A 24,714-nucleotide genomic window follows, 5' to 3' on the forward strand; every position below is an offset into this window, starting at 1 on the left:
AAATAAATTATAAATGAGAATGAGTATTAGAATGGAATGAGGATGCACGTATCAACCTCCCTATATATAATTATAAAAATTGGATAAATTCATAACAGTGTTCGAATTCATTTTCAATTCCTAAAAAACTAACAAGTGAGTAAAACCAATAAAAGAACTAAACAATATGAAAGTAATAAATTAATAATTAACTGTTAATGACAATACTCATTTATAAAAATTAACAAATATTTTCTTATTCGTCATTTATTTAAGAAATGATCTAAACTAACCTAATATACATTTGAGATGTATCTAGAATCTACCTCAGTATAAAAGGCTTGAAAGATAACTTCCAGATAACTCCAATCCGAGTTAAAGTTGACAATTCAATGACACAAAATTAAATGATAACGACATTCATGTGGCTTACCTAACACCATTCTTCATATTCTTCAGCTCTACTATACACTTCAATTTTTGTATAAATAGCAAATACATACATAGTTTTAAATCAATCTGCACACACAAACAAACTCAGATTACTATCCGAAGTGATAAGAGAAAGAAAGGGTGCGAGAGATGGAGAACTTCCCCGTGATCAACTTGGCGAATCTCAATGGTGAGGAGAAGAAGGCTACCCTAGAGCAGATTGAAGATGCTTGCAAAAACTGGGGATTTTTTGAGGTACCCCACGAACTGGCTCATAAGAGCTTTCTCACACTCTTATGTTGATGTTGATGTTGTTCATTTTAATTATCCTAACTAAGATGCTTTCTTGATTGTAGTTGGTGAATCACGGAATATCCCAGGAACTTCTGGACAGGGTGGAAAGGCTAACAAAAGAGCATTATAGGAAATGCATGGAGAAGAGGTTCAACGAGGCAGTGAGAAGTAAGGGATTAGAGTGTGTCCAAGATGAACTCAAGGACATGGACTGGGAGAGCACCTTCTTCTTGCGCCATCTCCCAACTTCCAACATCTCTGAAATTCCTGATCTCACCCAAGATTACAGGTAAACAAATTGAAAACTAAGAGATACATGAATATGCATGCATGATACTTGACATATTGTTCATAGTGTGACATATCACTGTGTGCACTTGACATGTCTTAACTGGAGGAGGTAACGATGCAGGGATGCAATGAAGGAGTTTGCAGAGAAATTGGAGAAACTAGCAGAGGAGTTGCTAGAGGTGCTGTGTGAAAATCTTGGATTGGAGAAAGGGTACTTGAAGAAGGCGTTCTATGGATCGAGAGGTCCTAATTTTGGGACAAAGGTGGCAAACTACCCTGCATGCCCAAAGCCAGAAATGGTGAAGGGTCTTCGTGCCCATACAGATGCGGGTGGGATAATCCTTCTCTTGCAAGACGACAAGGTGAGTGGGCTTCAGCTTCTGAAAGATGACCAATGGGTGGATGTTCCTCCGATGCGCCATTCCATTGTTGTTAACCTTGGTGACCAAATTGAGGTATATATGCTATGCTACCTATATATATATATATAGGTTTTTTGTTTGATTAAGTTGTAGTTATAGTAATTGTGCTGCAACATTTCACAGGTAATAAGCAATGGGAAATACAAGAGTGTGGAGCATCGTGTGAATGCTCGAAGTGATGGGACGAGAATGTCGGTGGCCTCATTCTACAACCCTGGCAGTGATGCTCTTATCTACCCTGCACCACCATTGTTGGAGAGAGACCCTTTGTACCCAACATTTGTATTTGAGGATTACATGAAGCTCTATGCTACGGTCAAATTCCAACCAAAGGAACCAAGATTTCAAGCCATCAAGGCTCTCAACTCTTCGTAGAACACTTCCAACTCCATCACATGCAAGTCTCTACCAACACGATACACTTCAAGAACAATTAAATAAAAAAATGGATAAAAACTCGCAATATGCTGTAAGAAATATTTATTTTCTAATTATTCAAATGCTTATTACTATGTAATTTTTCTAATAATAAACGTTGTATTCCCCCTTCTCAAATATTATAGTTGATTTCTAGTGTTTTTGTTTACTCCAATATATTTGGAAAATAAGAACTGGCGTTCCAAGTTGGCCAAGATTATCGCGGTAGCGATCTAACCCAAGGAAATAATAATAAAATTAATGTAATTGGAAAACTAATTGATTATTTTATTGAACGAAGTTGTCATAAGTTTCTGCATTCTTTTCCTTATACTAATATATAATTAATATACTTTTACTAAAATCTGACATTTTCACTATCTCTCCAAGTTTATTAAATGTGTCATGTTTTAAGACTTTATTCATTAAATTTTGTAACCTGATGTTAGGTTTTAAAACACATCACTTCACTCCTTTGCAATATTTCCTAGAAATGAAAAGAAAAATACTAGTTTGACACCTATATAACAAAATACTCTCACTTTACACCTCTACAATAATATATACTAATAAATTTAAATATAAAAGAAATATGATTAAAATAATAATATATTTAATTATCAAGTGGGAGTAGTTATTTTATTGGTGTCAAATATGTTTTTGTATTTTTATGCATGACTCATTTTCTTAAAAAAAAAATTAATAGTTAAGTTATTATCATACATGATCATTGTGTTACCTTCTTCAACACTGTGGTAAAAAAGGATGGCTGAAAAATTGTATATTGTAAAAAAATTGTATATTGGACAAAATTGTATGTATGACTATTCATTGTTACAATTAAAATGTTATATATTTAGTTGATCATCAAATCTAGTACGAGAGGACAAACACATAGATGTTAGACTACACTTGTAAGAGACGTTGTTGAGTTCGGGGAGGACAGAATTTAAGAAGATAACCTTGAAGGAAAATCTCGTGTATGTGTTTACGAAGTCCTTTCCAAAATCGAGGTTCAAACCATGCTTGAAAGATATTTTAGAATTCAAATGACTCATGGCGAAATTTGAATACTTATGAAAATGACAGACATGTCATGAAAATGGTCAATTGCAGTAAAAGAAAGGGTGCCAAAACAAGAACCGTGAGCATAGAGAAGTTTAGAGAAAGCAGAAGAAGAAACTTCGAGAGAGAGAAAAGATGAGTAAAAAAGGGTTTCATTAACCAAAAAATGAATGTACAATATTTTGTGCTTACAAAGAGTAAAAAATAATATAGACACTAGTAAAAGTCCAAAGACCCACAAAGGGCCCAAAAACAGAAAACAGAAAAAGCACTTAGAATAACAACAGTAACTAAAATACAACAGTAACAAAATGATATTTTAACAAAATGATACAACAGTAACAGTAAATATTTTTTCATTCCCAGCTTCGAGTATAGGGTCTTGAACATCTTATGCGGAAAGGACTTCGTGAAAAAATCAGCAGTTTGCATGGAAAAGGAGATAGGGAGCAACCTGACCAATCTTTAATTGAGTTTTTCACGAACTACATGACAATCAATTTCTATATGCTTTGTTCGTTCGTGAAAAACTTGATTGTGAGCAATTTGGATTGCTGACTGACTATCACAATATAAGAGAGCATGCTGAATGAAGGGAATCCGAAGATCTTGTAAGAGGTAGACAAGCCACTGAATTTCGCAGGTGGTGGCCGCTAATGCTCTATATTCAGCTTCAGAGGAGCTTCTTGAAAATCGTTTGTTGTTTCTTTGATTTACAGGAGATCAAAGTTTCACCCAAATATATACAGAAACCCGTGATGGATTTTCTGGTCTCGAGGCAAGTGGCCCAATGAGAATCGCTATACGCTTTGATTTGTATAGGAGTATTGTTAGGGAGAAAAAGACCAGCACCAGAAGAGGCCTTTAGATATTTGAGAACATGGAGAGTTGCCTGAGAATGAATGTTGGTAGGTGCAAATACAAAATGACTGAGGTGGTTGACAGCATAGGTAATATATGGGCGTGTATTGGTAAGGTAAATTAGGCGTCCTACCAGTCTTCTATAGGAGGTAGCTTCTTCTTCATTGAGCCTTTCTCCTTTATCAGCAGTAAGACAAAAAGTATGTGCCATGGGTGTGAGAGAGGGAGCACAAGCAAGCATACCAGTTTTTGTAAGGAGATCTAAGGTGTATTTTCGCAGCTAAGGTGGATACCAGTGTTGTTCCTTGCAATTTCTAGGCCAAGAAAGTATGTAAGATTCCCTAAATTCTTGATGCGGTGAAGCAAGGTTGTGATTTGATTAATTTCAGCAAGGTTGTTCCCAATTAAGACTATGTCATCCACATAGACAAGGAATGCAGTTATTTTTTCTCCATCATGTTTCAAGAAAAGAGAGTGGTCAACAGTAGAGATATTATAGTTATGTGATTTGAGGAAATTAGAAAGTTTGACATACCATTAGCGTCCGACTTGCTTGAGGCCATAAAGAGACCTTTGAAGTTTGCACACTTTATTTCTATTGTTGTAGGGGGAAGCTTCATGTAAACTTTTTCATTTAAGTCACCATGAAGGAAGGCATTGTTCACATCCAATTTCTTAAGATCCCAATTTTTTGCTGCAGCAAGAGCTAGGAGAAGCCTTAAAGTGGTTAACTTTGCTATTGGTGCAAATGTATCCAAGAAGTCTAGCCCTCCATTTGGTTGTAGCCTTTTGCTACTAGCCTGGCTTTATATTGTTCTATGGTACCATTTGAGTGATATTTGATCTTGTAAACCCATCTACAACCAATGGTATATTTTCCAGGGGGAAGATCTGTAATACTCCAGGTCTGATTGGCTGCAAGGGCTGCTAATTCATTTTGCGTTGCCTGAACCCAAAGAGGATTCTGAATGACAACCTCATAGTTTTGAGGCTCATCATGAGAAGAAATAAACATTATGGTATGTCTAAAATTAGAGGATAAGGAATTAAATTTAATGAAAGTTTGTATGGGATACTTGGTACTAACCTGATTACTGCTAGTCTGGAAGTCTTGCAAATAGATTGGTATCCTCCTGTTACGGTCAGATCTTCTAAGGGTAGCAGTAGGAACATCATTGTTATCAACACAAAGATCATCATCATTCTTATGAGGAGAACCATGGTCATTATGCATATTTATGTCATCATAAGTTTGAGCATAGTGTTGTGGAATGGGAAGAGAAAGGCTGTTGGGATCTTCTTCATTTTTCAAAAGATATGGAAAACAACTTTTATAAAAAATAAGATTCCTGGAAATTTCAATTTTGTGACTTTTTAAGTTTAGAAAAATAAAACCTTTGGTGTGTGGTTTAAAACCAAGAAAGACACAAGGAACAACACGACTGTCCAACTTCTTTCTATGAGCAACAAAAGTAGAAGAATAACACAAACAACCAAAGATACGCAAGTCAGAAATGTCACACTACTTTCTATGCAATTTTTCATATGGTGTTGCATTATTGAGCAAAGGAGTAGGAATACAATTAATTAAGAAAACAACATGTTGGACAACAAAATTCCAGAAATTAGCAGGGAGTTTAGACTGAAAAATGAGAGATCTTGTAACATTTAAAATGTGTTGATGCTTTTGTTCAACAATACCATTTTGCTCGGGTGTTTCTATGCAAGAAGTTTGATGTAAAATGCCTTTTGAAGCAAAAAAAATCTTTCATCACAAATTCAACACCATTATCAGTACGAAGAATATATTTGATTTTTGTTTGAAAGTGGTTTTCAATGTAAGAAACAAAACTCACAACATTAGCTCTAACTTCAGACTTATTTTGCATAGAAAAAATCCATATAAAGCGGGAAAAATCATCAATTATAGTGAGAAAATATCTATGACCGTGCATAGAGATAACAGAACAAGGACCTCATATATCCATATGAATTAAATCAAATATGTGTGCATAATGAGTAGTGCTAAGAGAAAAAAGAAGTTTCTTTTGTTTAGCTTGATGACAAACATCACAAAAATAAGACTTTTCAACATATATATCAGGATAATAGGTTTGTAAAATCTTTAGTCTTTCATCAGAAGGATGACCTAATCTTTGATGCCAAAGACCAACAATTTTAGTTACATAATTCAAGAAAGGAGAAACATGTTGTGTAATGGATTTATCTAAACAGTATAAGCCACCAATCAAATCAACTAAACCAATCCTGTCTCTGGTTCTACTGTCCTGTATGATACACTTGTTAGAACAGAAAGTTAAATCACATTGAAGGCAAGAAATAAGTTTGGATATAGAGACAAGATTGAAAGAAAAAGCTAGAACATATAAAACATTTGTAAGACTAATTCTGTAATTGAGATTAACAGTTCCAGAGTAATTTGATGTAACATAGTGGCCATTGGGTGGAAAAATCATATAAAGTAAAACATACATAATCTGTTGCTCTAGAGTCTAAAATCCAAGTATATTTATTTAGTAAAGGATTCTTTAAGGTATGTGTGTTGCCTGTAGAGGTAGAGTCCCTGTCTTGTTGACTTGTACCAGCAACAAAAGATCCAACCTGATTCACTTGAGCTTGTCCAGCAGAAGTGTTTGCTTGCTTGAGAAGGTTGGTTAAGATTTGATATTGCTGATGAGTAAAATGAGTATCGCCATTCTCATTGTTGTTAGAATCATACTCCTCTTGAGTGGCAATGTTGTTGACAGAATAAGTCTTACCATTTTGGAATTTGTAACCGGGTGGATAACCATGCTTCTTATAGCATGTATCAACAGTGTGACCAGTTTTATTGTAGTGTGTGCAAACCTTTCTATTACTATTATGACTGGCCTTTTTTCCATCCTGATTGGGAAAACCATGTTTCATAAAACACACACTATCATTATGACCATTCTTGCCACAAAAACAAGAAACAACATAAGACTGCACATTACTCTTGTTTACCATGGGTTGAGCATTCTTTGTATTAGCTATCAAAGCATTGCTACTCAATTGTCATTCTTGTTGGGCTGCTAAAGAAAATATTTTTGGTATAGGTGGGACGGATTCCATTAAACGGACATAGGATTTAACATTGCTATACTGATCGTTTAGACCTCTCAAAAATTGCATACCTTGGTCTTCCCTAAAACTAGTAACACGTTAATTATATGATAATAGTTTTAATATAATGAATAGATAATCTTATTAACTTCATATATGACATTATATATGGGTGGATATGCTATTTTCATATATATTTTGTTTAGTCTTCTTATCTTCTATATTTTTAAAAACAAATTATCTAAATTTTATTTTCTTGATTAATCCTTAAACTTTATCTTGTTTCCAAATAAACACTATCAACTTCAATTTTATTCCAATATTGATCTTTAAACTTTAATTACTTATTTTGAAAATAGTCACTTAATTAATTTTATCATAATTAATCCTTAAAATTTACCCCTTTTTTAAATAGTCTCTCGTATAGAATTGGGTTAAACTCTAAATCGTTTTATTCTAAAACATAGTCATTTATTTATTTATTTTTCACAATCACATTTTTCTACATTAAAACATAGTTAATTTTAGAAATAAACCACTCTTTATAATTTTTTTTTTTTATCTCATGACCTTTTAGTTTTTCGAAATTATATCTTAATATATAAATACATGAATTTTAACCAAAGAATTAAATGTGATTTATATTGAAAATAAATTATGTTTCTCTAATTTGATAAAAATAACTATTGCCAAAAGAAATCTTAAGAATCTATTAGAATGCAATTAAAGTTCAAGGTGTCAATTCAAAAAAGTGATAAATTCAAGGACTAATTTGAATCAACTTAAATGTTGTCTACTTGAAAACATTTAAAGATAAAATTAATATTTTTAAAATTTGTATTTATATAAAAAAATAGAGGAATTAAATACTTTTTCCCCTAAATATATAAATATATGGAACTTGCACATAGAATAATAAAACTATAGAACATTATATCCCTTATACTTATACATCAGAATAGTTTCTTATAAGATTTCATTCTCATTTTTTTTTATGATAGCAAGGTTTCTTTCTCTTTACTCACTAGCATTTTACTTAGTCTAAATTCTATAGAGAACATTAAATTTTCTTTTATATACTAATATTTCTCATTCTCAACGAAATTCTATCAGCATAATTATAAGAAAAAATTATAAATTATAATATAGCAGAAGTTTAACTACTTTTTATTTTATGATTTTATTGTAAAAATATTTTTCAGTTAATTAAAATCTTAATTTAAACAACTTTTTATTTTTTACATCAATCTTCAATGAAAGACCTTTAATTTTAAAAAATAAATAATATTAGTTAATAAAAAATAATTAATTTATTATGTTTTTCTTTCACTTTTTTTTTCTAACTTATGTTATTGATTAGGTTTTTTTCCACCCCTGAAACAGTAACGTAAAAAGTACGCATACCCGTGGCAGCCTCCTTGTTCCACATAATTAAAACACCATATTCAACTTACATCTTGGACTTAACTTCGGACACTTAAATTCAATTTTTATGTGCTAAGACAAACAAATTACGCTAAAGATGGCGATTAGCATATTCTGACTACAACAAACATCTTCCCATTAAAAACAAAGTTTTCAAATAATGCAAAACACAAATGTCCTATCAGTTAGATGTAACACCTTATCTTGTTCGGTGGCTCCCATTAGTCAAGTGTTGAAATCAAAAGAGAAAGACAAGAAGTTCAGAAAATGATATCTTTTGCTTCCGTTTTTAGTTTTCATCAATAATTTTTTTTCAAAAACTAATTGTCCGGTTATAATTTTCAAGCAATGGCACCCAAATGTGTGTGAAAACTAAGAAATCGTGTAGAAATGCAGAAACTATAACTAGTAACTCAGTCAACGCCTGAAAAATCACATCTGAGATATAAAACTATAACACGTTATAAAAGTTGTAGAAATTCAATTGCGTCTTATAATATCGTGACAGATCTATTGTTAATTAAGCATTTGTTAGATATCTGAATAAGGACTTGACAAGCTTTTATAAAAAGATATATAATAACAGATTTTAGAGATTCATTTACTTGTTCCATCTTCTAAGAAACCACGTGCTGAAACACCATAGTAATTTAAGGAAAATGCAAGATTGGTTTCGCCTCCCTCAAGATGAGTCCAACAATACCAAAACTGGACAATTCAACGATTCAAAATGACCATGCGGCATTGATTGGTCTAATTAAGAAAGCATGCATCTCATGATTCATGAGGCAGTAGAATTTTTTATATGTCCTGTTGTCTTCACTAAACTCTTTCAATTACTATAAAAGCCATACACCTAGCATCCCAATATGCATAAACAAACACATACATTATTAAGATTCCTCATTGGAACACAAGAAAGAAAAGGTGCGAGAGATGGAGAACTTCCCCGTGATCAACTTGGCGAATCTCAATGGTGAGGAGAAGAAGGCTACCCTAGAGCAGATTGAAGATGCTTGCAAAAACTGGGGATTTTTTGAGGTACCCCACGAACTGGCTCATAAGAGCTTTCTCACACTCTTAACATATAAGTCTCCATACATTTGCAAGCTAAAGTTTTGTTGATGTTGTTCATTTGAATTATGCTAACTAAGATGCTTTCCTGATTGCAGTTGGTGAATCACGGAATATCCCAGGAACTTCTGGACAGGGTGGAAAGGCTAACAAAAGAGCATTATAGGAAATGCATGGAGAAGAGGTTCAACGAGGCAGTGAGAAGTAAGGGGTTAGAGTGTGTCCAAGATGAACTCAAGGACATGGACTGGGAGAGCACCTTCTTCTTGCGCCATCTCCCAACTTCCAACATCTCTGAAATTCCTGATCTCACCCAAGAGTACAGGTAAACAAATTGAAAACTAAGAGATACATGAATATGCATGCATGCTACTTGACATATTGTTCATAGTGTGACACGCATCACTGTGTGCACTTGACATGTCTTAACTGGAGGAGGTAATGATGCAGGGATGCAATGAAGGAGTTTGCAGAGAAACTGGAGAAACTAGCAGAGGAGTTGCTAGAGGTGCTGTGTGAAAATCTTGGATTGGAGAAGGGGTACTTGAAGAAGGCGTTTTATGGATCGAGAGGTCCTAATTTTGGGACAAAGGTGGCAAACTACCCTGCTTGCCCAAAGCCAGAAATGGTGAAGGGTCTTCGTGCCCATACAGATGCGGGTGGGATAATCCTTCTCTTGCAAGACGACAAGGTCAGTGGGCTTCAGCTTCTGAAAGATGGCCAATGGGTGGATGTTCCTCCGATGCGACATTCCATTGTTGTTAACCTTGGTGACCAAATTGAGGTATATATGCTATGCTACCTATATATATATATATATATATATATATAGGTTTTTTGTTTGATTAAGTTGTAGTTATAGTAATTGTGATGCAACATTTCACAGGTAATAAGTAATGGGAAATACAAGAGTGTGGAGCATCGTGTGAATGCTCGAAGTGATGGGACGAGAATGTCGGTGGCCTCATTCTACAACCCTGGCAGTGATGCTCTTATCTACCCTGCACCACCATTGTTGGAGAGAGACCCTTTGTACCCAACATTTGTATTTGAGGATTACATGAAGCTCTATGCTACGGTCAAATTCCAACCAAAGGAACCAAGATTTCAAGCCATCAAGGCTCTCAACTCTTTTTAGAATACTTCCAACTCCATCACATGCAAGTCTCAACCAACACGATACACTTCAAGAACAATTAAATAGAAAAATGGATAAAAGACCGCAGTATGCTGCAAGAAATATTTATTTTATAATTATTCAAATGCTTATTTACAACACCTGATTTGTTTACTTTCTTTATAATATATAAGTCATTATTCTTTGTTGGTAGTTGATTTCTAGTATTATTTATCTGCTCCATTATTTTGGAAAATAAAAAGGGAAGTTTCAAGTTGGGTGTCATTACCAAAATGGTTACACTCTATGCTTAAACAGGAAAGTTGCATGAGAAAGCGAGAAATAAAAAATATTTGGCGATGCTTATGATATGATAAGACATGAATCCAACACCACACTGATATGGAAGAATGTCCTCCTATAAACTTTCATCTTTATCCCTTGCCTTTGGCACCCTAACAAAAATTGCAGCCAGATGATCAACGTTGAGTGACACCTGATCGAGGGGAAAGAAAGGGACAGGAAAACAAGTGGCAACATAAATGGGCAATATGACCTTCCCGTATTTGTGACTGAACAGAAAAGAATGGCCAGTGCAGAAAGAAACAAGCAATGCAATAATGGATAAGAAAACAGAACTTAAGCCGAGAAGAAGTTTGAGTGACAATGTTGTGCGATAATCTCTGGTAGCTTTCTAGAAGTGAGGATGGTAAGGAACACTCTATGTCTAACAATAGAGAATCAAAGTAAAAGTTAAATATTGTCGAATTTAATTAATAAATATGAATCACTTTAAGGATGATTTAACTCTTTTACAAATACTTCTTTCGAAAGGAAAAAGAGATCTTATAAACTTACCAAAAGCTGCCAATTCAAACCAATAGGGGACAATAAAAGAAAAACAACACAACATCAACCTACACAAACTAACAAAAGCTCTTGATTTAAGTCATAATCAAGACACTAATCATAAAAAGAAAAATAAGCAGAAGAAAATTTAGTTGTAATTCAGAACCAAACATTTAGTTGAACCAAAGAAAGAATTTCAGAATGATCAATTACTCATCTTCAAAGATGTGTTTGTTTCTATGCCTCTAAATCTCACTCATAACTGCAACATAAACACTTCTCCAAACGACATTTACATAAACTGGGACATTGCATAATTTAAAATACAAGAAATGTGAAATAGAATCAATATAACACTGGATCTAAACTAGTCAAGCAATTTTACAGTAAAAAAACAAATGTCTTGTTGTCTCCTATTCTTCTTCACACATACAAGAGGAATCTCTCTTCTAACCAAGTTAGTCTTAAAGGCCATTAGAAGCCATCGTATTTTCCAACACTTTCTAATATGTAAAATGAGTTGAAGTAAGAACCTTGATTTTCCAAAAAGAATAAAAAAAGACGACAATCTTTCCGTGTGTATATATATACACGTATATCTTCTATACTGACTAATAGTGATGAGTGATCTATTTTTTTTTTAATATTTTGATAAAAAATTACATGCTATGTTATCATATCATAAAATACCAACATTTGCTTAAACTTTTTCAATCCTTAAATTTACTTTTAAGAGTCAAAATAAATTCTAGTGCAACCACGCACTTAAACATGAAAGTCTTAACCTACCTATGGTAGACAATGTGACAAAAAACTTAAACATAGAACATAACATTACCTTTGAAGTTGCAATCAAAATTATTTGAGTATTATTAATTACACTAAGAATGTCCAGAAACAATTCTCCAAAATCGCAAACTGGAAACGTTGCTACAATTCAGAACTTTCTTCCTAGCTCACATTTTACATATAAATGCACACCTTTGATATCCAGACAACAAGGATGTGATACAAACAAAAAAAGATTTGTATGACATTTAAACATAATGCCACACTGAAATGATATGATAGAGCTTAGGTTAGGTCCTACAACTTATCTCCTTTATCACTTGATTGTGGAACCGTAGTTAAAATGGCTGTTAGAAGATCAAAGTATAGAGGAAACTGTGCCACAGCATAGAATGTGACAGGAAAAAAAGTGGCTGCATAAATGGGGTATAGGACCGTCTTGTATCCGTGACTAAGCAGAAAAAAATGGCCGGTGCAGAAAGAAACAATCATTGCAGCAATGGATACGAAAAGAGAACTCAAGCCAAGAAGAAGTTTGAGTGGCAAATCTCTGCGAAAATCTTTGGCTTGCTTTCGAGAAGTGAGGATGGTAAGGAACATTATGAGACCAGTGACGGAAAAACAAAGTCCAACAAGCGAAGCAATGGCAAATACATCGAATGCAGGCTTGCCTTCTAAATTAGGCCTACCTTGGTCGTCGGTGCCACCAGGGATGCTGTTGGCTGCAGTGAAGGAAACACCAGCAACAAGTGCAGCCACAACAGAACAAGATTCAGACGTATCCTTCAGCCACTCTCCACTTTCCTCTATCAGTTCTTTATGTGTTTCCTCGAAGATGTCCCCTGCGGTTTTCCCCTTCTTGTCACTTCTAAAGGAAAAGTGTTGTGGCACAAGGCCTTTAATATACTGCTCCAGAGAAAAACAAAACATCAACATTACCATAAATATTGCAGTAATTGTCTTTCATTCATCTACTCTTTCTACCGTTTCATGCAATCTTTTCTCTCTAAATATTGCCACTCTACATTTATAATAACATTGTATTATTATGTGTGCTAGAAAAGTTATTTTAAAATAATGTAACTAGATCTAAAGATCAAACTCAGAAAGTGTAAAATTAAATTAAGTAAAAAGACTTTGTGTTTGTGTATACCTGAAACCACTTTATATCCCACACCATTTGTAAGGCAGAACCAGCTATCTGCCAAGGTTTATCGCCGCCAGGAGCATATGCTGCCAAGTGTAACATGGTGCTCTCATCTTCATCTACTGTCAGAATTAAGTTATTCCAAACTTCTGGTTTTGACTGCATCTTCGTTTTCAAACACTGAACAACAAGGGGTTGCCTATTCAGCACAGCCACAAGCAACACATTTTCTTTCTTTGAGTTAGTGTTATGGATGACACTTGGAATTCGATATAACATTTCATTCACCATTTCAACTATGCCATTTCTTGCTGCAACCAAAAAGGCTGTCTCCTTTTTGTCAATTTTTTCTTCTTCAGCTAGTTGATCGGATTCCTTCTTCATGGTCTGACTTCGTTCTACAGTCTTTTTGTCATCAACATCTGTTTTATTTTCTCCTTCCAACCATCCTAACTCACTGGTTTCACCTGTCAGTACCAATGCCAAACAAGGAAAAGTAGAGCTTGTTGTACTTCTTTATATAAATTGAACATATACATATAATAAAATATAATGATTCAGGGTTTTCACCTTTGAACTTATAAAAAGACGAAATAAGAAGCTTCAAGAAATTATAAAAAGTTCTACAAAAGGATTTGGTTCTGATATAAAGAAAGAACCATTAATCCTTTAAATTTGAAGCTATAATTTTCCGAGTTATATACCTTGTTTATATTGGCTATAAACATTATACATATCTGTTTCAACTTTCATATCGGTTGGGACACCTCCACTTCCTGTAAATGATGCATAAGGTCTTTTCAATAGTGCCTTCAAGAGTTGACGACTCCATACATGCCTCTTCTTTGTCTTTCTTATTTCCTTTAATTCTTAAAAAGCAGGTGTATTATCAATGGTGTTAGTTAAACCATCTTGCCCTAGATCAATATTTAGCAAGTAGCTAGTAATAAATCAAGAAAATAACATGAAGAATCCATACCCACTCCTGAGAGGCCAAGAGTATGTACATATGCAGACCTAATAAATTGTTGAGAGGTTTCATAATTTGGAGGAAAAAGTCCAACCCGGGGAGTTCCCAATTCAATGGTACACTTTTTAAATGACGGGTTTTCTGAGTCATGCTGATTCTTTGTCGAGGGCATTTTTCCTTGACCAAAAAAAATGCGTCAGAAATAGATTTAGCTTTGAGAAACCAGTAAAAAAAAAGGATATTCCAACTAATTACATGTATTACTCTAACTGATCCACTCCAAAATCTTCCCTCAACATTTAAACACTAAAAGAATTATAATCTAGTACAAATCACTGTTTCAAGGGCCAGGCATACCAACCAATGGAATATATATATAAATTTCAAAATATATTAACTTTTGATGATAAAAAAATAATAATAGACCAACTCTTATAATATGAGTTACTCAATTTTAAGGTTTAAATATAACAGTTATAATAGGGCAGCAAAGATAAAATGAAAATAAATTATGTGAAAAACTTATAAAACGTAAATACTATAGATATAGAAAACAAAAAAAAAACACTATAATTAGTTATTTTAGTAAGAAACTTTCAATTTGAATAAAAACAAGTTTTTAATAAGCTACTCTAATATAGTTCAGAAACTAATTTATTTGTTTTATGAAACACACCAAACTTCCTTCTGTATGAGTTAAACCGCTAGCCCTTTTTCTGAACTATACTGTCTCTGAAGACGTGTGTAATAAAGTAGGTTTGAGTAAATATTAAGTATTAGTAAAGAAAAGAATAAAGTTAGATGACATAAAGAAAACAAGAAGATAGACGATATAGCAGAATGAAAGTGTTCACATACCAAATAGAGCAATAACACTAAACGATCGAGCAAAGAAATCATATAGTGTGGCATAGTTCTTTGGATAATCCACTTTATCAGACTTGGGATTGTCCAATATCTTTCCCAGATTCGCGTTCATTTGTTTCACAGGATCCAGTGGCTCTACAAGTATACCTTTCACACACAAAAAAGTAAGCAGTATATGTATATATAGATAGAACTTCGTATTTATGACAGTAAAAATGCACATTTTAAAAACTTATGTAATAATTTTTTTGAACACTTTTTATAGTATTATAAATTGGAGGTCTCAAGTTAGGTCTCAAGTTACTGTGAACATATATTTAAACAAAACATACACCATTTTAAATCTGAAATTAGAATACACTTATACTTGGAAACATGGCCCTTTCAACCTAGTTCGTGATGTTAATATTACTTACAGTGGTACAGGATTCGCTTCCACCATGAAAGTTTGGTAGCACTTTTGAAAGCCGACGGCCTGGTTGCAAGGAGTTTGAGAGGAGTGAATCCCTCTTTATTCTTATGTGTGCTAAGGAAATCATAGTAATGCACTATTATCACTGCCAAATCTGCACCATATCCATAAAAGCATATATACTATTCAGTATATAGAGCGTTCTGTTATTTCAAAATAAAAATACAACATATTAAGTAAAGTTGCTAATCCTAAGTAAAGAATATATCGTGTTGTTAATCTACATCATTTCAACAACAAATTCAATCTCAATTTATCTTCCTCTTGTTCTATACAAAGTGTTCCAACGCTGGAATACCACCAACAAAAACAATATATATATAGTAATGAGAATATATAGCCTCCAAGTATATCCACAAGCCCCCAACATTTATTAAGAATTAATATAATGTGATAATATGTTACATAATGTTCGGATAAAACTATAACATAGTGGTCTAAACATATCGAAATAGTGATATAAAATATAGCAGGAACAGAAGATAGGTATGAGAAACATACCGAAATACTCTCTCCTGATAGCACAGTGAAGAATAGTGTCACCATTGTGTCGCACAAGATCTTGCAAGGGAGCGCTGTGGCCGGAAACTTTAGAAAGATAAGCAAAGGCTTGTTTCTTCCAGTTGATGGCAGCTCCAAAGAGAGGTGTCTCTCCATGTTTGTTCTTTCGACTCACCAAGTAAATCCTCTCGTTCTTCGTTCCTATGATCCACCTACATATCTTTGCGAAACCCCTCGAAGCCGCAACATGCAGAGGAGTATCCCCTCGATCGTTCACCATTTCCAGTGCCTTGATCTTCACTTCATGTCTGTGTCCGATAACTGCATTCACAAGGTCATAAACCACATCTTCTTCGTCCAAATCCACGGCCACGTGCAATGCAGTGCCCACGGAACCGTTAATCATTGCCGTGTGACATGCTGGGACTTTGTTGTACATCTTCACAACCTTCTGCCATTTCCCTTCCAATGTGTACTCCGCCAGCTGATCACTCACTTCATCTGATGAATTGTAAGACAACTCCTCCTCAAAATTTCCAGGATCCATGCTTCTTGAACTTCAATTAACGAGAATGTATGTTTGTCTCAACTACTGAAATAATGCGTTACTATTTTCTGCATGCGTCTTATATATACCAAATAAGGACTCTGATACTTCAACTTCACATGTTATGTTATGTTATGTCATGTCACTTTTTCTAGGTGACAAGGGAAGAATAATTTTTGGAGATAGTAAGATCTTGGAGGTTGTTATGGATGGACCAATCTTCAATGAGACTTTTGTGAACGAGGAAAGAAAAGAAAATATTCTAACCTACGCACACTTCATCTTAGGCTCTTTTTCTCTCTTTTTTTCGCCAGCGGGGTCACATAAGTGTTATTGGTTTCTTAAGAAAAAACAAACATTACTTATTTCACTTCAGTAGCTCTGGTAAAGTACAAGTTCCATAAACTTCTTCCTTTTTTTTCGACCGGCTGATTTGTCAGGACCCTTTTTCTTTAGCCTCTTTTCACTGTTACTGAACAAATTGCTGTTAACCTAACCATTTTTCAATAGACTAAAGTGCTGAAAAATGGTATTTTTGGTGCATAACTTTAACTAGTGTTAAAATATGGTGGTCTGAATTATTTTACTTTAAAATTACTGTGATAGAATAATCAAAGAATGAACAATCAAGACAATGAAGTCATCAACTCTGCATATCAAATACTATTAGAAAGTTTTGATCCTCAAATTAGAATTAGCCAAAACATCAAGCACAATAAGGATAAAAGCAATCACAATGGTACAATAAACATATTTGTAGGAAGGTCTTTTCTCTATGGGCCGGGTTTTGGTTTGAAAAAAACTATATTGTCCATTGGCAGGACGATCCCAAACCTAGAAAATGATCGGGACTATTTCTTCCTGCACCTCCATATATTCTTCTGTCACCTCCACACAAAATATGAAATTACTTTTTTATTCTTCTTGTGTCACCCCCATAGAGTAGCTTCCAGATTATGTAATCCGAACACGCATTTGAAAAAAGACTTCTGGATTACATAATCCATAAGCTTAAAAAGACTTCCAGATTATGTAATCTGGAAACTAATTACGAATTTGAAAAAAGATTACATAATCCAGAATATTACAAAGGAATATTTTTGGAAATACAAAAATTTATGGAAGTGGAAGAAGAACATATGGAAGTGCAGGAAGAAACAGTCAATGATCAGTTAAGGTGGGTCGTGGGCACCATACTATGTAAAAATACATTTTTGTTCTTTAGTTAAAAATAAATTAATCTTTAAAATTTCACACATCTTTTACATCTTCTTTCTTCTTTCATTTTAACTTATCCGGTACACTATTTTCTTGCATTTGTTTGTCATTGATTTGAGTGTCTTTTGTTTTATTTTAAACATTCCAGATTACATAATCTGTAATATTTTTTTGATCTGGAATTGTTTCTCTAGATTTATAGAATCCAGAAACAATTTAAAAAAAATAATATATATTTCAGATTACATAATTAGAAAGCTAATCTCGATTTCGAAAATAGTTTCTAGATTATGTAATGCAAAATATATTTTAAAAGAAATAATATTATAGATTACATAATTCGAAAGTCTTTTTCTGAATTTGAGAATAGCTGGATTACATAATCCATAAGCTAATCTCATATCTAGAACAAAACTTCTAAATTATATAATTCAGAAACTAATATCAAATCTGAAAAAACACTTATGTATTAAGTAATTTGGAAGTTAATCATTGATTTGAAGAGACTTCTGAATTATGTAATTCAAAATATAAACTACACTTTAATTTTTTTTACAGAAAAACATTTTTGGAATAAAAAAACTTATGAGGGGAACTCAATAACCTAACCTATGGAGGTGCAGTAAGAAGCAACCATCACTTAATTGTGAGGGTCCCTTATCAGCAATGACATGGTTGGTGTGTCATATAAGCTAATTTGTATGGAAAAATTTACTTTTGACAACCTACATTTTCTCTTGCTTGCATTTATCAACTATATATTTAATAAAATATTAAATTAAAACATAAATTAAATTATTGAAAAAAAGACTAATAAAAGTGATTTGTGGAATAGTAGTATAAAGTTTGATGGAAGTGAAAGTTTCAGGTCCCAATTTATATACAAGGACATGGGCATAGCAGAACATATATAATAGTCTATTTGAACGTAAATAGAAAAAAGAGAGTAAAATATCTATGTATAGTCGGAAGGCGACCACCATTGTTGATATGAAGATTAGGAAGGGAATAGCATTAAAATAGTTTTTGGATCTTGATAACATATTATTTGCAGAAAAATAATATGTTCACAGAAGACGTGACAAAACAATAAGAGAGACAACACAAAAAAAGAAAGAATTGTCTATTAAAAAATTGTTTTTGTATCACTGCTTGGTAAAGAGAATGTAAATTGAAAAACAGTTTGCAGGCTGTGATTCTCATTTCTCTCAATGTAAGGTTGAACTCAAATTTATTTAAAGCATTACTGTTCAGAAACTTTTCTCCTCAATCGGAACTTTCCAAGAAACCAACAGAACCTTGCTACAATTCAAAAGCTATTTTTCATAGCTAAAAAAAATGCATTCACACCAAACTTGCTTGATATTTACCCGGAAAACAAGCTCACAATCACTCTTAAATATCAAAAGGGAAAATTGATTTGAATGACAATTGCATGAATGATGAATCCAGCACAACACATCCTATAACTTGGCTCCTTTATCAGCTGTCCATGGCACCGTAGCTAGAATGGCCGTGATAAGATCAAAGTATAGTGGAAACTGTGCCACAGCATAGAAAATGACTGGTAAAACAGTGGCTGCATAAATGGGGTATAGAACCATCTTGAATCTGTGACTAAGCAGAAAATAATGACCGGAGCAGAAAGAGACAAACATTGCAGCAATGGATACAAAGAGAGAACTCAGGCCTAGAAGAACTTTGAATGGCAAAGATCTGCGAAAATCTTTGGATTGCTTTCGAGAAGTGAGAATGGTAAGGAACATTATGAGTCCAGTGACAGAGAAGCAAAGTCCAACAAGTGAAGCAACGGCAAATATATCGAATGCAGGCTTGCCTTCTAAACGAGGCCTACCTTGTTCATCGGTGCCACCGGGGATGGCGCTGGCAGTAGCAAAGGAAACACCAGCAACAAGTGCAGCCACAACAGAACAAGATTCAGATGTTTCCTTCAGCCAATTGCCACTTTCATGTATCAGGCTTTTATGTGTTTCCTCGAATATTTGCCCTGCAGTTTTCCCCCGATTGTCGCTTCTAAAGTAAAAGTGTTGTGGCACAAGGCTTTTAATATACTGCTCCAATGAAAAACAATAAAGGCTCATTCTATGAAATACCCTAGTAATCAATGTACAAAACATTAAAACAACAATCTTGATGTGTTGACAACTCAAAGTAACATTTGTTTGTGTATACCTGAAACCACTTTATATCCCACATCATTTGCAAGGCAGAACCAGCTATCTGTGGAGACTTGTCGCCCCCTGGAGCATATGCTGCCCAGTGCAATATGGTGTTCTCATTTTCATCTACTGTCAGAGCTAAATTATTCCAAACTTCTGGTTTTGACTGCATCTTCATTTTCAAATTCTCAACAACAAAGGGTTGCCTGTTCATCACTGCCACCAGCAACACATTCTCTTTATGTGAATTAGTGTTATGGATGACACTTGGAATTCGGTTTAAAATTTCATTCACCATTTCAACTATGCCATTTCTTGCTGCAACCAGAAATGCTGTCTCCGTTTTGTCAATTTTCTTCTCAGCCACTTTATCACTTTCTTTCTTAATTGTGTCACTTGGGCTTAAAGATCTTTTGTCTATAGCCTGTATTTCTTTTTCTTCCTTTTCCAACCATCTCAATTCATTAGCTGCACTAGCTTCACCTGTCAGTATGAAGTCAAACCAGAAAAGGTAAACGTTGTTCTTTATCTTCACATACATATTTTACAGACAAAAGAATTTTATTAATAAAACTTCTAAGCATGTTTAAGGAGATTGCTTTTTAAATTTATTCATCATTGTCAATTTTTTAAATTAGTTTTGAAGGTATGGAAATGACTATAAATCGTATAGCGTATCAAGTTTACAGCATCTTTTATTCATTTGTTGATTGTACCATGTTAGACCCTTTATTTATTGGACGATGAACTAGATGTTTACTAGTGTTAGACACTACATAATAGTTTTTCTGATTTCTAATAAACTTAGGTTTATAAACTAAATTATTGAAATAAAAATTAATTTTAAAAATGAAAATAATTAGTCGTTATATTAACTAAATTAGAAAATCTTTTATAAACTAAAACATTATTGAAATCTAAAATAGTTTCTATTATTAATAAAAATTTATAAAGTAGTTTCTAAATTAGTATCTAACTATTATTTATTAACTACTTAGGTTTAGTATTTCTTAATCCTTTCATATTCATTCTATGTAATTATTTCTTTAAACAAAGTCTATTTCTTCATAGATTTTGACTTGAGCTTCATCCATCAGACACTGGGTGCTAGTTCAAAAACATCGAAACAATTGTGTATTTAAATTATTGAAAAGTGTATTTAAGCCTAACTCAGATTCTATATAATTAATCTAAGAAGAGTGATAGAAAACACATAAATTTCACGTAATATAGTTAGCATAAGATAGAGAGTTGGTTTTTGCATACGTACATACCTTGTTTATACTGGTTATAAACATTATACATATCTGCTTCAACTTGAATATCAGTTGGGACACCCCCACTTCCTGTGAATGCTGCATAAGGTCTTTTCAATAGTGCCTTCAAGAGTTGACCACTCCATTCATGCCTCTTCTTCGTGTTCCTTATTTCCTTTAATGCTTAAAAAAGCACATCAAACCAGATCAATCCTATTAATTAAACCATTAGCTAGCAATAGATCAACAAATTAGCACCAAGAACACATACCTACTCCTGAGAGCCCAAGAGTATGTACATATGCAGACCTTAAAAAGTGTTGACTGGTTTCATAATTTGGTGGAAAATATCCAACCTCGGCAGCTTTAAATACGATTTTACGCTTCTTCTTTGATGGTTTTTCTGAAAAATGTGTAAGAAATACATTGAGTATTGAGAAACTAGTCCCCCAGAAAAGAAAGAAAAAAAGAGAAGATAGAATCAGAACCCGTTACCAATTGGAGCAGCAAGACCTCTGAATATAGCAAAGAAGTCACATAATGTGACATAGTTCTTTGGATAATTCAGTTCCTCAGATTCTGGTTGCTTCTTCATCTTTTCCAAAATTTTCTTCATTTGTTTTTCAGGGTCCACTTGTTCCACAAGCATACCTTTTGACAAAAGAAAAAAATATTTGCAATGTACATAGAAATTTTACAGATTATTGTACTTACGATTAGTAAGTGTGATCATTTTTAAAAATTATATATCACTAATCAAGCTAATGGATCAATAATCCTCTCTTTTCTAAACAAAATAAAGCATACGCCTGTAATTAACCTGATTTAAATCTGAAACTAGAAAGTTTTTCTTATTTTACCATTGAAAGTTGTCAAATTAATTTTATTTTATATACATGAACATGATTTTAGTAAAACGATGGACATTTGATGATTGTTGGACAAATTGATTTATCATTTGGTTTGGTGAAGTAAAGGCATTATGCTGTTTTTTGGGTGAGTTTAAGCACTTGACAGCTGTAAAAGCTCCGCTCTGTGAATCTGGAGCAGCAAGAAATTGAAAGCTAAAGTGAGGAAAATATTTCTTGGGAGAATTTGGTGCAATTTTGTAGAACCTCAGAGTTGGGATTAACGGCTGTAGGTGCAGGGGAGGTATCATGCAGAGGTGTCACCTAGAGGAAGCAAATGGCGTGGGGGTAGTTGGTATGCAGCTTTTGAAGCTTCAATTTTGGATTCATGATTCTGGTCTAGAGGTTATGAAGCTAATCTATGAGGCAGCAGTTGGTAATGCTAAGCAGCTATGGTATGGAAAGGGTGCTGACAGAGAGATTCTGTGTGTATGGGAGCATCATTATGGGGTTTCTATGACTTTCTCCACGAGGTCATGCAGTTGTTAAATGCTTTAGGAAGCAGAAGGGGATCTAGGAAAAGTTCTTTTGGCACTAGCAGGGGGCACTGGTGTTAATGCTACAAGGGTCATCAAGAACCAAGCAAACGGATGCCAATTGGAAGGGAGAAAGTTTTCTGGTCCTGTTTTTGGTGCTGCATACTGCATAATTATGCAGCTCTTGTTCTGTTTTTGGTGCTGTATACTGCATAATTATGTAACTTTTAGCCTTTGGTTAAGCTGTTTTTGTGTAGGAAGCAGTGTGGATTTGTTTTTATGATGTATTTTTGAATTTGTAGTGATTATGAACTTGTTAGTTACATACAGAGGTTGAAGATATTTGTATAAAGATTCAGATACCCGAATTGTTGTCTTTTAATTATTATTTATTCATTGCTCATAAAAAGTTAAAAGAATTTAAACTTTTATTTGATTAAAACTGATAAAATAGTAGCTTTTAAGTAAAATGGATAGTTTACACTGATACAAGTATCTAAATATTACTTCATTTCATGAAATACGGTGTATAGATACGATATATTAACATCGTAGATATATAATAATACTTGGATGGTGATATAGTAGAAAACATACAGATAACAAACCAGTAAAATAATATTTTCCAGAATACTTACAGTGGTAGAGGATTCGCTTCCACCATGAAAGTTTGGTAGCACTTCTGAAGGCCGAGGGCCTAGTAGCAAGGACTGTGAGAGGGGTTAATCCCTCTTTATTCTTATGTGTGCTAAGGAAATCATAATAATGCACTATTATGACAGCCAAATCTGCGCCATATCCATAAAAACATATACACATTAATGAAAGAATTAATATAATGTAATAATGTGGTCTAAAAGAAGATAGGTATGAGAAACATACCAAAGTACTCTCTCTCGATAGCACAGTGAAGAATAGTGTCACCATTGTGACGCACAAGATCTTGCAAGGGAGCGCTGTGGCCGGAAACGTTAGAAAGATAAGCAAAGGCTTGTTTCTTCCAGTTGATGGCAGCTCCAAAGAGAGGTGTCTCTCCATTTTTGTTCTTTCGACTCACCAAGTAAATCCTCTCCTCCTTCGTTCCTATGATCCACCTACATATCTTTGTGAAACCCCTCGAAGCCGCTACATGCAGAGGAGTATCCCCTCGATCGTTCACCGTTTCCAGTGCCTTGATCTTCTCTTCATGTCTGTCTCTGGTAATTTCATTCACAAGGTCATAAACCACAGCTTCTTCGTCTAAATCCACGGCCACGTGCAGTGCAGTGCCCACGGATTCGTTAATCATTGCCGTGTGACACTCTGGGACACGCTTGTACATGTCCACAACCTTATCCCATTTCCCTTCCAATGTGAACTCTGCCACACAGTCACTCAATTTATCTGATGAATAGTTCGTCAAATCCTCCTCAGAATTTTCAAAACTTTCAGAATTTTCAAAATTTCCAGGATCCATCCTTCTTGAACTTGAAATAATATGAGAATTATGTTTGTATGTATGTAGTGTTATTTAACATGGCAGGAGGAGACCATTGTAGCACTGATGCTTCAACTTCACATGTTTTACCACTTTTCTATTTGACACGGGAAGTATAATTTGAGAGTACTGTCATGAATGGACCACTCTGAGTTTATGACACTGTAGCAAACACCAAAGAAGAGAAAAAGAAAACATATATTCATATGGTTATGATGAAGAAATAATCTACGTTACACTTTTTTAAATACATTTTTTTAGTAATTTATTAAAAAATATACAAATGTTATTAGTCTTACATTTTGTTTAGTATGAGTTGTATGATTTAAGAGGAAGGAAGATAAATATAAAAAAAAATATTACTTTCACAACATTTTTGTTTTACATCTTCTATTAGTCCACATTTCACAATAAAAGAGTATTTCTCATTTTTTTTACTTCTATTAATTATATTATGGAATAATTTGTTGTTAGATTGTGAACATATGAGAACTCATAAATAAAAATATATATATAGAGTAATAATAAGTTGATATTGGATTATCTTCCTTTCACATTTAAATAAATTTATTATT

At 33.7% G+C, this 24,714-nt stretch overlaps 4 protein-coding genes across 4 annotated transcripts; 2 read left to right on the forward strand and 2 right to left on the reverse strand.

Moving 5' to 3' along the window:
• Nucleotides 1-478: 478 nt before the first annotated feature.
• On the forward strand, nt 479-1,973 carry LOC137826058 (1-aminocyclopropane-1-carboxylate oxidase 4-like). The gene is made up of 4 exons (XM_068631902.1): nt 479-666; nt 768-994; nt 1,118-1,451; nt 1,542-1,973. The coding sequence occupies exons 1-4, from the start codon at nt 562-564 to the stop codon at nt 1,791-1,793; spliced, it is 918 nt and encodes a 305-aa protein (XP_068488003.1). The 5' UTR covers nt 479-561; the 3' UTR covers nt 1,794-1,973.
• Nucleotides 1,974-9,050: 7,077 nt separating this feature from the next.
• On the forward strand, nt 9,051-10,695 carry LOC137826059 (1-aminocyclopropane-1-carboxylate oxidase-like). The gene is made up of 4 exons (XM_068631903.1): nt 9,051-9,332; nt 9,464-9,690; nt 9,816-10,149; nt 10,252-10,695. Exons 1-4 carry the CDS (start codon nt 9,228-9,230, stop codon nt 10,501-10,503), a joined length of 918 nt encoding a protein of 305 aa, XP_068488004.1. The 5' UTR covers nt 9,051-9,227; the 3' UTR covers nt 10,504-10,695.
• Nucleotides 10,696-12,177: 1,482 nt separating this feature from the next.
• Nucleotides 12,178-16,683, reverse strand: LOC137826060 (uncharacterized). Its single transcript, XM_068631904.1, has 7 exons — nt 16,078-16,683; nt 15,521-15,670; nt 15,096-15,251; nt 14,247-14,414; nt 13,972-14,136; nt 13,274-13,734; nt 12,178-13,026 (listed from the first exon to the last, which is right to left on the reverse strand). The coding sequence occupies exons 1-7, from the start codon at nt 16,622-16,624 to the stop codon at nt 12,418-12,420; spliced, it is 2,256 nt and encodes a 751-aa protein (XP_068488005.1). The 5' UTR covers nt 16,625-16,683; the 3' UTR covers nt 12,178-12,417.
• A 2,326-nt stretch (nt 16,684-19,009) lies between these two features.
• Nucleotides 19,010-24,305, reverse strand: LOC137826049 (uncharacterized). Its single transcript, XM_068631891.1, has 7 exons — nt 23,545-24,305; nt 23,301-23,450; nt 21,774-21,929; nt 21,550-21,681; nt 21,297-21,461; nt 20,036-20,505; nt 19,010-19,914 (listed from the first exon to the last, which is right to left on the reverse strand). Exons 1-7 carry the CDS (start codon nt 24,116-24,118, stop codon nt 19,306-19,308), a joined length of 2,256 nt encoding a protein of 751 aa, XP_068487992.1. The 5' UTR covers nt 24,119-24,305; the 3' UTR covers nt 19,010-19,305.
• Between the last annotated feature and the right edge of the window lie 409 nt (nt 24,306-24,714).

This window comes from Phaseolus vulgaris, chromosome 8 (genome assembly GCF_000499845.2).
Source record: "Phaseolus vulgaris cultivar G19833 chromosome 8, P. vulgaris v2.0, whole genome shotgun sequence".
NCBI lineage: Eukaryota > Viridiplantae > Streptophyta > Magnoliopsida > Fabales > Fabaceae > Phaseolus > Phaseolus vulgaris.